Source organism: Heterocephalus glaber, unplaced genomic scaffold (assembly GCF_053883595.1).
Source record: "Heterocephalus glaber isolate CG9 unplaced genomic scaffold, H.glaber_assembly_v1.0 deba00000594, whole genome shotgun sequence".
In the NCBI taxonomy this organism is placed as follows: domain Eukaryota; kingdom Metazoa; phylum Chordata; class Mammalia; order Rodentia; family Bathyergidae; genus Heterocephalus; species Heterocephalus glaber.
The window spans coordinates 31,902,623-31,918,640 of NW_028258151.1; the positions used below are offsets into that span (position 1 = coordinate 31,902,623).

The window sequence follows — 16,018 nt, forward strand, 5'->3', positions numbered from 1 at the left end:
TAAAGTAAAAAGTAGAATGGAAGGGAGCTGGGCCCCCAAGTCCCACAGAGCATTCTTGGGGCATCCAGTGGCTACAGACTGCCACACCACACCCTGCCCCCAAATCCCTCACCAAGTCCTCTTGGAAGCGCCAGCAGCCTGGGGCTTGCCGGGCTGGGCTGTAGGAGAGAGAGAGGAACAGCACCTTGAGTTGGTTTTGTCTCTCCAGCCTCAAGCTCAGAGAGAAGCCACCAAGGCCAACGAGCCAGGGCTGGGGTCTCAGGAAGGCTGAGTTTGGGGCAGGAGGCAGAGAATGAGAGAAAGGAGCCGGAGCTGGTGCAGCCTGTGCTCGAAGGAGACACTCCACATTCCTCCGCCTCCCCCGCAGCCTGGCCCTCACCCCCAGGCCATTCGCCACCCCGGTGTGGGCAGGGAGGGGCACAGGAGACAGAGCCTGTGGCTGAGCCGGCAAAACTGCCTTTTGGGGAGCAATTCACAAAGACTGTAGACTCGGTCACAGCCTTGGGACAAACACCCCTAACATGTCCAGTTCACAGGCAAGGACACTGAGGCAGTGAGCCAGACCCAGGGCTGGGAAGAGCCAGGGCGTGGCCTTACCTGGGCATAGTTCTCAGCCCGGGTGAGCAGTGGCAGCTCATAGGCAGTGGAGAAGTGAGTCCGAACCTGCTGCATCTGCCCGAAGCGTTCCCTCTTTCTCCACTTGGCCCTGCGGTTCTGGAACCAGACCTGCAGGACAAAGCGGATATCACAGGAGTCAGGGGTTACAGTGTTCTCTGAGCCCCAACTGGTCCCACTGCATGGATTGGGGCCCTGGGGCCACCGATTAGCATCAGGCTGGGTCTTTGTCCTTTGAGATGTAAATCTTGAATCATCAGAGCTGTAGCAAAAAAACATAAAGTAAATCCCAGTAGCGGGAGGCTGAGGCAGGAGAATCACTGTGAGGTTGAGGCCAACCTGGACTACATAGTAAGACCCTGTCTCAAAAAACAAACAAAAAAGCCATAGCCACAGGTGTGATCTTGGACCAGTAACTTCATTTGCTTAAGCTTCAGAATCTAGAGTGGCAAATGTCACACATGTAGGAAACAAGTCACAAGTCACCCCCTAGCAGTCATCTAACCAACCCCAACACAGGGGCACCCCATTCTGCTGTGGGTCACAGCTCTCCAGCCCAATCTGATAAAAGCCATGCAGTCCCCTCCGGAAAGTCCTTGTCCTGGACCAGCGATGATCCCAACAGCCTGCAGCGGCACACGTGCCACAGGTTTGCCCCACTGTGACCGCCACACGCAGTTAGCTTCTCCATGGCTCTGCCCCAAAGGCTCGTGGCTCCCTAGACCCCATCTGCAGGCCCATGTCGGGAGCAATGCCACATAATTTTAGGGGAAAATCATTTGGTTAGCCTAGTTCTCCTGCCTACAGCCCAGCTATGGAATTCAGAGACGTAATTCCATTTTGGCCTCCGGTCACAAGTGAGACCTCAATGATCCAGTGATGCTCTTTGTGATTCTCCAGGACAAGAAATATCCTGGGAGCTAAGAACATCCTGGGAGGAACAAACATCTACTTAGTTCCTCACTGTTCTTGGACTGTTACCGTCTTGTTTACGCGGATGTACTGAACTCTCTGCAAGTCATTTGTTACCTTTGTTTCTCCCGAGGTACTGAGTACTGAATAAAAGGTGCAGTAAGCTGGGGGCTTTGTCTTTGCCAAGCAGCACTGATCAGACCCAAAGCTCAGCTTCTTCTCAGTCTCATTTTTCTACCTTTCCTGTAATTCACCGTGTGCTGCTGTGGCTCGCAGGAGACCAGGACTCACTGCAGAGGTTCTAGTAACATCCCCTTCGCCTGTTCCCTACAGGCTTGAACCCAGAATTCCTACCAGGGCATCCATCCAGAAACAGTCGCCCAGCTCAGAACCCCACGTGTGACAGTGGGGGGCACCCCAGGGACAGCGGGGCTCTGTGGGCACCAGAAGCAGTCAGGAAATGCTCGCTTCCCGGGAGAGAGGGCAGGAGCTGGGCCTTCAATGGTCGGCTGGGGGAAGGCTGCTCAGACGTGAGCTTGGGACCAGTGAGGCCTGATGCTTTGGAGGATTCAGCTCCAACTGCCAGGCACAAGGCTCGCCTGGGACCTGGCCAGGGAGGGGAAGGCTCTAAATCAGGTGTGCCCTGGGGCTGGGGCGGTGTCTGGCCCGCTACTGTCCCAAGGCTCAGGTGATGGGGCAGAGCGGGTGGGAGAGAAAGATGCAGAGGGGTGGCTTCCTGCCAGCACGGACGGGCTTCCTTCTGGTGGAGACCTGGGCAGACCCTGGCACTCCCGCAGGCACTGTGTGCCAGAGACGCAGACAGGAGTGGGCACAGCACCCCGCTCCCAGGGAACAGTCTCAAGAGGCTCCTCCAGGTCTGGCTGGTACGGGCCACAGGCAGCACCTCCCCTCCCTGTCCATCCACTGCAGGTCTGGGCGTCCCCTCTGGTCCCCTCCCACCCAAGCCCCAGGGAGGGTGAAGGAGCCCGCGCGGATGCGCCCCCCACGGATGCTGCCCAGCCTGTGGGGGCCCCTGGGAGTGCTGGCACTGCCAGGGCCTCTGTTTCTGCATCTGTACCATGGGCCCCAATCTGGGCCACCTCTTCACAGGATAGGGACAGAGCCACGTGTGAGCAGCAGGACAGCCAGGTGGGAGCTCATCCCGAAGTTCTTAGACGACTCTGCATCCTTCTATTCATAGCTCTGGCCTGAGAGGCTGGCTGTCTCTTGCCAGAGGAAAGAGGTCAGAAAGAGGGGCTGGGGTGTGGGTCCTGTCACTGTGAGGAAGTCGGGGCGTGCTGGGGTTTCTCCGCTGCTGCTCCAGCTCCTCTCCCCATCCTAACCCCATGTGCCCGTGTGTGCATGTGTGTCCCATGCATGTGCATGTACACCCCCCGACACACGGAGCGCCCTTCCTGTGACCTCCCTGGAGAGCTGGCTGGGGGTCTCGGTCCCTGCCCTGCAGGCTCCCGGAGCTCCTGGGGTCCAGGCCAGGCTGCCCACTGGGAGCCAAGGGCACACGGGGTCTCCTCTGTGCTGTGAAACAAGATCCCCCTTTATCGGCGGCCTGGAATGGGGGTGGGAGCATGAATCCTAGGAGCTTGTTTCCATTTCATGTTTAATTTCCTGCAGGCTGAGCTAAATCTTCCCGCTCCTGCCTCGGCCTCCCAGGGCTTTTTCTGGGGGGAGGGGAGAGCCCACAGGAGACATCAAGATAGCAAGATAGCGGGCTCCTTTTTTTCTTTGGGGTGGGGCAGAGGCAAGGCGAGTTTCTGTTTGTCCCCTCGTCTCTGTGGATTCTGGGTCCCCTTGTTGTGGGAACATGGGGTCACTGGGGAACAGGGGACCCAGTTCAGCAGGGAGCAACCCAGGGGTCGGGGGAAAGGAGGTGTCTGGTGTCTGGCAAGGGGCCTAGAATTGAGGGGAGGCGCAGGTGGGGAACGGATCGTGGGCTGGGAGGGGGACTGGGGAGCCTAGTTCATCTGGGGAGATGGATGGGGGCAGAATGGCAAGGGCTGGGCTTCGGGGCTGATTTGAGGCCTGAGGATGGGAGTAGTGGTGATTCCTCTGACCCTGAAAGCCTCACCCCGTCCACGGGGCTGGAGTTTCTGCTCAGATCCACACTAACAGAACCTCGGCAATGTGCAGGGGATAGGGATGAAAAAAGAACTAAGATGTGTTGTCTGCAGGCACCAAGTCCCCACGATGAATGTGATCATTATGTACTTCACATCGTACTCAGAAAAAGAAAAGCACTACACGCTAAGTCACCCTGGCTGGCTGCGGCGTCCCCCCAAACATGGAGGTGGCAGGGGCACCCCGGTGGGTCCCCCTCGGCTCCCATCCATAGGTCTCGAGACTCCTTCCGTCTCTGACCCCGCAGCTGAGCCCCTGGGCCTCAGGGCCCTGCTGTCTCCACTGCAGCCCGCGAGGAGAGCCGCTCTGCCCCTCTGATGTCGCTCGCGTTCCGGGACCACCCCGCTCCCCAGCCCACCCGGGCCTGGCCCACTCAGGCACAGGGCTCTCCTGAGGACCAGGCTGTGCAGGGAACCAACTGCCTTGGCAGAGGCCTCCTAACCGCAGCCCATCTGGGGCCAGGGCGGGGCGGCCCGGGGCGGGGAGGCCTTTTCTCATTGCCTTCAGATACCAGCTGCAGAGGCTGGAATCCCAGACAGCAGCAAGAGGCCCCTGCAGCCCCCTGGAGCAGGGCCAAACCCCAGGCTTCTTCCCAGGAAAAGTCCATCTTGGGACCCCCACTCCGTCCCTGCCACCCCTACCCTGGGCACCTGGCTTGCCACCAGCTGAGTAAGGGCCCCAAACAAACTCCACGGAGGCAGGCAGGGGGTTCCATCACACCCCACGTCCCCCAGGGCAATGCCAGGCGCCTCTCCATCCAGAGGTCTGACGCACATGGAGATCCCACCCACCCCGCTGCTTTGTACCAAAAAAAGCGTCGCAATAGTCTGGCACGCGTCCTGGTGCGGTGCTGTGTAGTCAGACCGTACCACCGACCAACTCGGGAGTCCTGAATTCCAGGCTCAGCCTTGCTGCTGAGTCGCTATAACTTCAAACTATCTCTGTCCACCTCTGGGCCTTTCTTCTTCATCTACCAAGTGAGAAGATCAAGTGATACTCTCTCTCCACACTGCTCTGTGATTCCATTTTCTTCCCCTTAGATGGTAAGATATGCAACATATCAGGGTTTCCTTTTCTGCTTTGGCTGCCAGGAAGCTCAAGGTTGAAGAGGCTTAGATATGTAACATAATTACTTTCCTGCTTCAAGACACTCTCTTTGATCTTACATTAAAATAAGAAATCTTTCATTATAAACTGCCTCAACTCTGCTTCGGAAGTAGGCAAAAGTAGGTGACCAAAAAAATGAATGTTCGGATGCAGGTGTGCAGCACACACACCGAATGGAAGATGAGCCCCTTATCCGCTATTGGTGCAGCACTGAGGGATGTCTCAGAAGCACCTGGCCCTTTCTCTGCCCACTCCCACTCTCCAAACTCATCGGCTGGGGCCGAGGCTGGACATGGGTTGCTGCCCAGACTCCGGCAGGCAAGGTCCCATGCAGGGCGAGAGGGATCTGGTGTAAAGCCGATGCGCTGCCTGCCTTCCTCAGATGCACTTCCGGGTCAGCTGAGTGACCTGGAAGCATTATCGGGTGGCTGCAGGATCTGGCAGCTATATAGGTACTGTTAACCCCAGGCCTTTGCAAATTAGCCATTTCTCACAAGAGAGTTTCTGGACTAAATTACAGATGGCTCTCTGTTCTTGATGCCTCAGAACTCCCGATGAAGGGTCTGCAGTGAACTAAGGGCATGATGCCCTTGGAGCCTGACAGGAACCACAGGGCTCTAAGTCCTGACACTGAGTGGCCCACACTTCTAGGCTGTACTATGCTGTGCAGATTTTTAAAAAAATCTTTGGTGTCAGCTATTGATTTCCTGGTCCAGGGAAGGGATGCTGTTGGACGACAGCAGCACATTTGGCATTTCTAGCATGCTGTATACGATAGAAAAGCAGCCTGAATGTGATACTTAGTCTGTGTTTAACTGAATGTGAGCTTTAATGCATGAATTTGGTCATCTGCATGTGACCTACTTTGAGGTCTTTGCTTTCTTTCTATGCTATGGTTTCCTATGGAGGGGGACATACCTGTGTGAACAGAGCAGGGCAACTGGTCTACAGATATTTCATTTTTGCCCTTGTTGCTCTGAAGTCAGCCTTCTGCAGTTGGTGGGAATATAGTGGTGACCACTAGGAACTCACTTTCCAGTGGGAAGAGGCAAATGAAATAACAAGCCAGTCAAAGATTCCATAAAGATAAAACAGGACAATGCGGTAAAGAGTGACCTGGTTTGATTGTGTTGTGTTATTTTAGGTTGTGTTGTGTTGGATTAAGTGAGTTTTGTTGTGTTGTGTTGAGTTGGGTTGTGTTATGTTGGACTGAGCTGGGTTGAGCTGGGTTGTGTTGAGCTTGGCTGTATTGTACTGGGCTGAGTGGAGCTGGGTTGTGCTGGTTTAACCAGCAGGCTTCCCGTCCACCATGGACCTGCTCTACTTTGCCCTCACACAAGATGGCAGTCGCCAAGAAGTGGGTAAGAGCAGATCATCCGGGTGGACAGGGACATGAGGGGCAGCCGGGACCCCCATACTCAGCCCCACAGGTAGAGACAGCCCTGGAGTGGCTCTCCCTGGCTCCATGGGGAGGCCCCTACCACTGCCTGCAGCCTCACTGACCTGCACGCGGGCCTCGGTGAGGTCCGTCCTCATGGCCAGCTGCTCCCGCGCGTACACGTCCGGGTAGTGTGTCTTCTGGAAGACCTTCTCAAGCTCCTCCAGCTGGTAGCTGGTGAAGGTGGTACGGTTCCGCCGCTTCTTGCCCTTGTTGCTCTCGGAGTCGGCCTTCTCCAGCGGGCTGGGGAGGTCAGCACTGGCCCGGTCCTGGGGCCCCTTCACCCCAGCCTCCTTCACACTGAGGTAGCTGCTGTCCATGCCCACGGTGTCGGAGTCGGGGGGCAACTCTGGCTCTCCCAGGGAGCTCTCTTTGGCTGAGGGAGGAGGAAACAAGGTCAGAAGGCAGTGGCTGAACCAAGCAAGAGAGGAGGGGAAGGGGGCCGGGGATTTAGCTCAGTGGTTTCGCCGCCTGCTGCGCAAGCGCAAGGACCTGAGTTCGATCCCCAGTACCAAAAAAAACCAAAGACAGGAGGGGAGAATGGGAAATCCCACCACTCGGGAGGCTGAGGCAGGAGGATCACTGAGTTCGAGGACAGCCTGGGCTACATAGTGAGTTCAAGGCCAGCCTAAACCACACAATGAGACCCTGTCTCAAACAAACAAACTTAAAGATTCCAGGGCTGGGGCCACATCCCTGCCCTCCACTGTATCCTTGGCATTCCCTGGTCTCTCCCACTGCCCAAATGAGGGCTCTTTCTCCTCAGGAGGCGACACCTTTCCTTTTGCAGTAGTGTCTGGCCCACTGCTTACAGAGCCTGTCTACGCCCCTTACTCCCAGACTGCCACTGCCTGTCAACACAGTGGGGCTCCCATGGCCCGTTCCTGGACACTCAGGGCTGGAAGGGACTGAGTCACCCCTGCAGGGTGGGGACACTGAGACAGAGGCCAGTTTGGAAGATGGGGACGAGGGCAGCTTGTCCACGTCCAAACAGCCCTGGCAGCATCCCAGGTGGACACCCCATCACGGGGCAGGAACCCCACCTGTGACTCTGGGTCTGTGCTCTGGACAGTTTAGGTAACCTCTTCGTGCCTCAGTTTTCCCCTCTATAAAAGGAAGATGCTGTCGGGATCATCACACCACAGCGCAGTAGGCCTGAGCCTTCACCACTCTGCCCCTTGGTCCCTTCCTCTGGAAACAGGTCGAGGGGCTAGTATTAAAGGGCAGATTCCCCTCATCTCTGGCTTCTGTGTGCATTGGGGGAACCGGAGAGGCATGTTTTCCCTGTCAGCCCCCCACACCCTGCTGGCACTGAGAGGGAGCGGAGGTGCCTGAGAACCACTCGCATCCAGACGCTACAGGGACAGGAGACTGGCCCAGGGCATGACAGGTGACACCCTGAGCCTGGGCACACAAGCCACAGCTTTGGTGACAGCATCATGCAAACTGCAGCTGGCAGCCGGGCCAAGAGCTTTCAGCAAAGATATTTATCTTCCTGGCAGACAAATAAGTTTTATGTTTTGGGTCTCTTTTTAAGGGAAAGAAATCCCACCCAGCTCACCAAAAATAAACATCGCTGTTGTGCAACTTCCTAGAGGCCCGGCCTGGGAGGCAGCCCTGTCCCTGTGCTTGCCCTGCTCTGCCCTCATCCTTCATCTGCCTCTGCCAGAGTTGGGGACCAACCTGCACAGCAGTGGGGGCTGGGAAGAAACTGAGCCCAGGAGAAGCAAGAACACCCTCGGGTTATCCACAGAGCACAGCCCTGTGCTTCTGGGTCTACTCCATACCCAGTGTATGGGCTCCTGTTCCAGGAGGGGCAGAAGGAAGTCAGGACCCTCGATGCCTCTGCTCGTCCTTCACAGAGAAGCAGTCCCTGAGGAGGATGGAGTGGGGTCGGCCCCCTGAGAAGTCCTCAGCTAAGAGCAGGCTCTCTGCTTAACAGGGGGAGGCAGCAGAGCCTCCAGGCTTCCACCTTCCACGGTGAACAGTAAGGGTCCAGTTCTGCCCTTGCCAGCCACCCCCAGAGACCTGCCCGGTCCGGGTCCCAGTCTACCCATCCGCCCGGGACATCGTGCGTATGACCTGCGAGTCTCACCTCCACCTGCCTGTCCACAGAGGGGGCAGCAAGCAGGGTGTCTGACGCCACCTCAGCCCCACCCCACCCCCCATATGCAAGAGGAGAGAGGTGTAAGGGGGCATCTGTGTCGAGTTGGGGACAGCAGGAATTCTGCTTCCGGCTCCTCAAGGAAGAAGGAAGAAATCCATCTGAATCTCCATGATTAGTTATCTTGCTTTTAAATTCTGAGGTTGGGTCCCTAATTTACAGGAAAGTTCCCCCCGAGTTCTAGCCCCAGAATGAAAGCAAGCCATGGTCCTTACAGACACAAACCTAAGATCCAGAGCCGGTTCATCTATTTCACCTCCCTCCACCTGCAGCTTCTCCACCTAGAGCTGCAGTGCAGCGCAGAGGAGCGGGGCGCCCTGTCCCCGCCTTAAACCCAGCCCGTGTCCATCTCCCTCGGGTCTGACTTGCTGCTCCTGGCCCTTCCCCGGGACGGCCCCATGGACGCTGGGTCTGCCTCCCCTGTGGCAGCCTCCTACCTCCTGGCTCCACGGCTGCCATCCCCACTGCTGTTCTCAGGGGCCCAAGGCTGGTGGGCGACAGGGATGGGACGGGTGGTGTGCCGGGCCCTGCACAGAGCCAGGAGATTGCTGTCAGAGCAGGATCTGGAGGGGCTGGCTGAGACCCCCGACCAACAGAAACTGCTGGCCTCCTTGGTCCTCCACGGTCCCCACATCAGCCACCTGCCTGAAATGTCCCTCACTCCAGCTGACCCCCACGATGCCATCCATGCCAGCTCCTCCAGGAAGTCCTCCCAGCTGTCACAGCTCGTCCCCTGCTGGCCTCTCTGGGTGCTGCCTGCAAATCGAGCCCTCAGAGAAGGTCCGGCTCCTCCTGCAGAATGTCAGCTCCCAAGGGCCAGGGCTTCTGGTCAGTTGTCCCTCCCAGCCCCGAGCTTAGCACAGGGTGGGGCAGGTGGCAGAGGTGCAGTGAGAGGTTGCAGAAGAACAAATGAGCCATTTCTAAGGGACACAGCTGGGCCCTGTCTGGCCCTCCTTGGGCACTGCCGGTGTCCCTGCCCCAGAGCGTACATGCAGAGAACATCTGTTGAGCAAATGGAAGTCCAACTTCATCCTGCTATACAATGAGAGCAAGGCGAACAGGAGACGAGAAAAAGGCATGAAGCTGCGTGTGGTGGTGCCTGCCTGTACTCCCAGCACCCTGGAAGGCTGAGGCAGGACAACTGCAAGTTCTGGGCCAGCCAAATGAGAGTCACCGTTCAGGGCTGATGGCGTATGTGGCAGGAGATGACTGACAGAGAGCTCGGGCAGAGGAAGACTGAGAGAGGCGGAGGGACACAGTGAGGGGAAGAAATGACGAGAACCGGTGCTGGCACGGGGCCGCCTTCTCCCAGCCTCGGGGGCAGCTCCGTGTGGACTCGGAGGAGCTGTGGAGCTGGCTGCACACCCACAGTCCTGGCCTGGAAATCAGCCTATCTACACAGAGAGTCAAATATCCGCGCCCACGCAACAGCGACACCTGGCCTGCGACAGGTCCACGCTCAGGGTGGCCTCGCAGTAGCAAAGGTCCCTCAAGCACCGTGAGGCCACCATTACCTCCATGGCCCAAGGTCACCCACCCTCCACCTCTGCCCCAGCACCCCTGGGACAAGCCCGCACCCCTTCTGGGAGCCCCCATCCCAGTGCCTGGCTGGGTTTCAGCTCAAGAAATGAAAAAACTGGGAAAGCTTCCTTCATCCCCTGAGCTCCATGTACTCGTCCTTGGCCACCCCAATGGCATCACAGTGCTCTAGAGCCGCCCTTTTGTGACCTGAGAGATTTTCAGAGGTGACTGATGTTTTTCTTTTCTCTTCTTGGCTATGATGGAAACAGGAGGGACTTCTGGAGCTCTTTGGAGCAGGGTGCTGGGACCCTACCTGCGGTCTCCTGTGCGCACCCGCACCCCAAGCATGCGCACTGCTGGCAGAGAGGTGTGTGGGTTGCACGCTGGTGTGGCCCAGGGCGGGCACATGGGTGCAGTGTGTGCAGGTGTGTACGTGTGGGTGTGAGCAAGCCTTACCCCGCAGACACAGGGGAGAGTGTGTGTGTGTGTGTGTGTGTGTGTGTGTGTGTAGCTGTCCCCAGGCTATGCATATGAGGCGTGCGGCTGACAAGGTCTGAGTAATTTTATCCTCTGTGGCTTTGATTGCATCTATTTTCCCTCCAAACATCTGCTTTGGGGGTGACACAGGGTTTGCTCTGTTCCCGGTGAGCCCCACACACCTCATGGCCAGATGCTCAGTGCTGATGTAATCTCCTTAATGCCGCTAGCCAGCGCCGCTATCTATAGGGCCAGGCTAAACCCACCGCTGTCCCTCTGTGGGGTGGACGGGGCCAAAGGTCAGCCACGGATCATGTCCCACCCGTGACCTCAGCCTCCATATCCCTATGTTAGCTCCAGGCCCAGCACATAATTCCAAAGCAGCAGTAGTGCTAGGTGACATTTCAGGAAACACACGTTGAGGACCTGTGGCCGCACCCTCGAGAGCTGCAGCCTACGGAAGATTCAAGGGGTGACACAGGCACCCGTTCCCAACACACAGCAGCCAAAACCCCAAAGTGCTTCTCTGAAGAGAGAAAGTCTCAGAGCAGGGGACCTGAGACAGGTGTCCCTGAGTAAGGATTTTAGGGGAAAACTAGTGAAATCTGAATAAAGTATGCAATTTGGCTAATAGTGATGTTTAAAAGAAAAAGTGGGCAGAGTATTTGAACAGACAAATCAGGAAAGATACAAGAGGGCAAATCCATGTGGAAATGGGATCAACACCCTTACCTGTTAGGGCAATGCAAGTTAAAACAGGGTGTGCAGAGGCTGAGGCAGGAGGATTGCCACAAGTTTGAGGTCAGCCTGAGCTACACAGTCCAAGGCCAGCTTAGACTGCATAGTGAGACCCTGTCTCAAAACCCCCAAAGAAAGAAAGAAAGAGAGAGAGAGAAAGAAAGAAAGAAAGAAAAGAGAGAGAGAAAACAACAAGATTTACTGCACACCTGTTACAGTAGAAGGAAGAAAACTGGATGATGCCAGGGAATGGGGAGGATGTGGGACTCACAGACAAGGCTGGCAGGAACAGAGTTTGGCAGCATCTTACATAATTAAACCAACACTTTCTTCATAATCCAGCAAGCCCATGCCCAGCACCTACCCTAGAGAAATGGTCTTGTTGGTGCAATGGCACCTGTAATCCCAGTACTCTGGTAGGCCAAGGAGGGAAGACTGCAAGTTCAAGCCCAGCCTGCAGCAAGACCCTGTCTCAAAAAAAAAAAAAAATGATAAAAGAAAAACGAACTAGGGATGGAGCTTAGCATGAAGCCCTGAGTCCAATCCCTAGGACTAGAAAAAAAGAAAAAAGAAAAGAAAGAAATGAAGACTTATTTGAAGGGGAGAAAAAAGCCAAGGCTGAGTGCCAATGTTTGTAGCAGCTTTGTTTGTAACAACTGTAAGCTGGAAACCACCCAAGTGCTGGAGTTTCACTCTAGAATGTCCTCAAAGGCCCTCGGGTCCCACCAAAGGCTGGGTCGACAGCTTGGCACTATTTGGAGGTGGGGCAGCCTTTAAGAACCAGGCCTAGTACGAAGGCTTGGGTCTCAGGTCACCAGGGCTGGCCCAGAAGAGGACTGTGAGACAAGAGTCCCTCTCTCTCTTTCTCTCTCTCTCTCTCTCTCTCTCTGTCTCTCTCAGGACTGTGGGACACAAGTCCCTCTCTCTCTCTCTCTCTCTCCCTCCCTCCCTCTCTCTGTTTTCTGACTGCCATGAGGAGAGCAGCTCTCTCTGCTCTTTTTCCTGCCATGATACCTGCCTCACCACAGGTCCAATGCAACAGGACCAGCTGACCATGGACTGAAGCTTTCAAAACTGTGAGCCAAAAGACCCTTTCCTGTTGTTAAGTTTATTGTCCTGGGTATTTTGTTACAGTAACAGAAAACTGACTAATGCACGAAGTGTCTTTTAACAGGTGAGCAGATAAGCAATCTGTAAAACAGCCACATGGTAGGATTCTACTCAGGAATAAAAAAATGACAATAACAGAGATGAATCTCAAAAACAGCATTCATGTTTGTAAAAGAACCAGTTGAAATGTTCACATAATATATGAGTCTGCTTCGTGATCACATGACATTCTAGGAAAGGCAGAACTCTGGGCAGAGAATAGATTTCTGGTTGCAGGGGTTGGGATAGGGTGAAGGTTTATCTACAAAGATGTCACACTGGTGTGGAAGAACTACTCTGGGCCTACAATAATCTGTATCTTGATTGTGGTAGTGAGTACACAAATCTATACAGGAAATGTGTAAATCACACACAACTACACACCTAAATTTTTAATTTTACAGCATGCTATTTTACAATTTTTTTTGGTACTGGGGATCGAACTCAGGTCCTTGCGCTTGCGGGGCAGGCAGTGGAACCACTGAGCTAAATCCCCAGCCCAATTTTACAATTTTTAAAAAGTTAAGTAAAGGGAAAATATAAAACCGTGTTCAAATAGATGAAAGAAAAATCAACTAAATAAAACATTTATATGCTTTCACCTAGAAATCCCATTTCTAGGGATTAATCCTAAAGAAGTAATTAATGATGGACTAGAGAGGAAGTGCATCATGGTGTTGTTCAGTATATAGAAAAATGGAAATTAGCCAAAATGTCCAGCAGTCGGGGTGGTTAATAAAAGATGATATTTCTTTAAGTGGAAGATCCTTCCTTGTATTCTTTGTGCTACACGTTATTTCCTTCTTGGCATTTAACATGAATCGTTATTCATTGACTTGATTTCTTTTGTTTTCCCTTTGTCTCTCTTTCCCTCCTACAAAACGGAATACACAGGGTGATCAAAACATATGAGTGTTTCAATTTAAAAATGTACTACAATACATGGCACATTGCCATCAATCCCCTTCAAATACTCCCCCTTGCTTTGAACACACATCTCATTGTTCTTGCCATTTTCTGAAGCAGTTCTGGAATCCTCTTTCATGAAGGTCTTTACAAGGTGTAATGAAAAAAAAAAATACGGTGAATGCTGCTCCTCAGTGCCATCCAGTGAAAAGGCAGGCTCATAAAATCATGATGGTGTCATCATCTGCTTCATTCACTAGATTTGGCACTATGTGACATCTGGCTTTCCCCAAGGTCAAAATGACCACAGAAGGGAAATATCTTGAATGGATTCAGGACACTGAGGCAGTCTGGGCAGTGCAACTAAAACCATTCATATCTCTGACTATATTGGTTTGTTGGCTCCTGTTACACTTGAACCACAGTAGATGCTCAATAAACATCTAATGAGCAAATGAATGAAACTGAGAGGCTAGAGCAGCATTTGCATGCACAGAAAGATGTTCACCTTATACTGAGTAAACCTCATTTTGACAAAAAAAAAAAAATGGGGAGACTGTGGAGTATCTGTCCTTAAAAAATTCTAGAAGTTTCTGGAAGCAGGAATATGGATATATGGGTTAACTCTGTCTTTGTTTTGGTGTTGCTGGTCTAGAATGAATGTTTTATTTGCTCTCCCATGGGCGGGTTAAGCTGTTACCTGAAAGCAGTCCTGAGCCCTGTGCGGTGGGATTATGGGACCCAAAGGATGACCATCACCAAATGTAACACAGGATGCTCTGTTAAGCTGGAATTGCAGATGGCGAATGGCCTTTATACAGAAGAATATCCCAAATACTACATGGGAGATGCTTATATGAATACTGATCCATCATGCATTTGACATCAGACCCCACAGACTGTCCTGATTTTGTTGTGTTTGTTTGCTTTTTGCTAAATCTGCCAGGCCTACAAATCAGTCTTACTGTGGTATTCAGGGTCCTGCAGGCCAGACTGCCCCCTCTGCAAGACACCCTCTCCCCTCCACCCACACCACCCACTTCCACTCCCACAATGCACTGCAGGGGGAGCCCCATACTTCTGCATTTCTGTGGCCACCTTCGGTCTCCCTGACCTGTCCTTCTGCCTCTCACTGGTGTGGCTCACAACTGCTATCACTTGGATGTCTTGCTCTTTCTGTCACATTTGCAGCTTTTTGTCTGTTAAAGTAATAATCTGTGTTCTATTTGGCAAACAAAAAAATTGAGACAAGAAAAGAAAAGAAAACTGCAACATGCACACACACACATACTCACACACAGGAACTTATTTATATATTTTTTTTTAAAAAAACCCAATTCTATATCCTCTACATCTTTCCATGCTGCATAGTATTCCATAGGGACAAACTATTGAATCAGTCCTCTACCATTAGGCACACAGGTTTCTGATGATGCAAAATTATAATAGATCTTGGATAACATTCTTGAAATTAAATCTTCGTTCATGGTGATCACCTTAGAATAAACTCCCCAAACTAGAAATACCAAGTTAAATCCTATGCACAGCTTTAGGCCTCTCATAAATACAGACAGACTGCCTTCCAGAAACGTGCCGATGCCCTCAGCTACTGGTAGGCAGTGAATCTTCCCATGCCAAAGCCAATACCAGGCCTTCCAGCGTTCTAGGATCAGACTCCCCAAGGCCAAGAGCAAGGCTGCAGTTGCTGCCATCAACCACCAGGAGGCACTGCGGTTCCAATAAAGTGTTTTGGACAGAAAGTGGTCTCCCCACTTCCACCCCATACCAAATGAGATTCCTGGGAGATGTGCCAACTACATTGCCATATCCCAGCCCTACAAGGGACGTGGATGGGCAGGTCCCTGCCCTGCCAGGCAGAGCTCTGGCCTCCCTTAGTCCTCAGTACCTGCACATTCCTGGCTCACAGGTGGCCTTTAGGAGCTTCCTCATTTTACAGATGGATAAACTGAGGCACCGAGAGGAGATCCATCCTTCCCAGCAGCTGAGTGACCAGCCTGAGACCTGAGCTCCCTTCCCTGAGCCCCTGGGGATCCTGGGGACCAGTTACACTGGCACACAGTAGGTGTTGAGGAAATACTGGACTCACTCACAAAAGGATGACGCCCCCAGATGCTCCAAGACACCACGCGGCTGGTGAACCTGTCACCCTGAGCCGGGGCTCCTCCCTGGGAGGCTGTGGCAGAGCTCTCTCGGGGGACCAGAACCACCCTTGGCACTCTGCAAGGGTGCCAGGAAATCCACTGCACCGCCTCCCTGGACACCATGTAAAACACTCCCAGTTTGCAGCCCCAGGACCAGCCTGGCAGGGTAAATGACTTGTCTATGGACAAACAACAGGTGAGAGGCAGAGTGGAGATTTGACCCTGGGCTTGGAGCACTTCCGCCGGGCCCTGTGGCAGAGCAAGAGGAAGGGAAGCAGGTCGGTAGATCCAGGAGAGCTCGGATCGGCCCCATGGCTCCCCAACTTCATGCGGGCCCTATCAAAGCTGCCCTGGTGAGACCAACATCACTGACCACCAGTGTGTTCACAGGGTCCGCAGAGAACCACACGCTGAGGTACTCGGGAGCAAAGGGGGCCGTGTCTGCAACTCACGCTCAGCAGTCAGAAAGAAACAATGGGTCCTGTGCCCTGTGCATACTCAGTATGTGTGGCTGTGCGTACAGAGGGACTGAGAGAAAGGCCAGGCCTGCGTGATGCAGTGGAACACAAGGCCCTGGGGTTGGTCCCCAGCACAGGGCGGGGAAGGAGCAGGAGGAAGAGAAGTGGAGGAGGAGGAGGAAGAGGAGGAGGAGGAGGAGGAGGAGAGAATGAAAGAAAGGAAGAAGAAAGAAAA

At 53.7% G+C, this 16,018-nt stretch overlaps 1 protein-coding gene across 1 annotated transcript in view; it reads right to left on the reverse strand.

Annotated features, from left to right (window-relative positions):
* The window catches only part of Alx4 (ALX homeobox 4), a 37,948-nt gene that overhangs the window by 4,277 nt on the left and 17,653 nt on the right, over positions 1-16,018 (reverse strand). Inside the window, exons 2-3 of the mRNA XM_004851992.3 lie at positions 6,274-6,584; positions 598-726 (exon numbers count right to left, since the gene is read on the reverse strand). Of these exons, the coding sequence (XP_004852049.1) occupies positions 598-726; positions 6,274-6,584 (440 nt within the window). The remainder of the gene's footprint in view (positions 1-597; positions 727-6,273; positions 6,585-16,018) is intronic.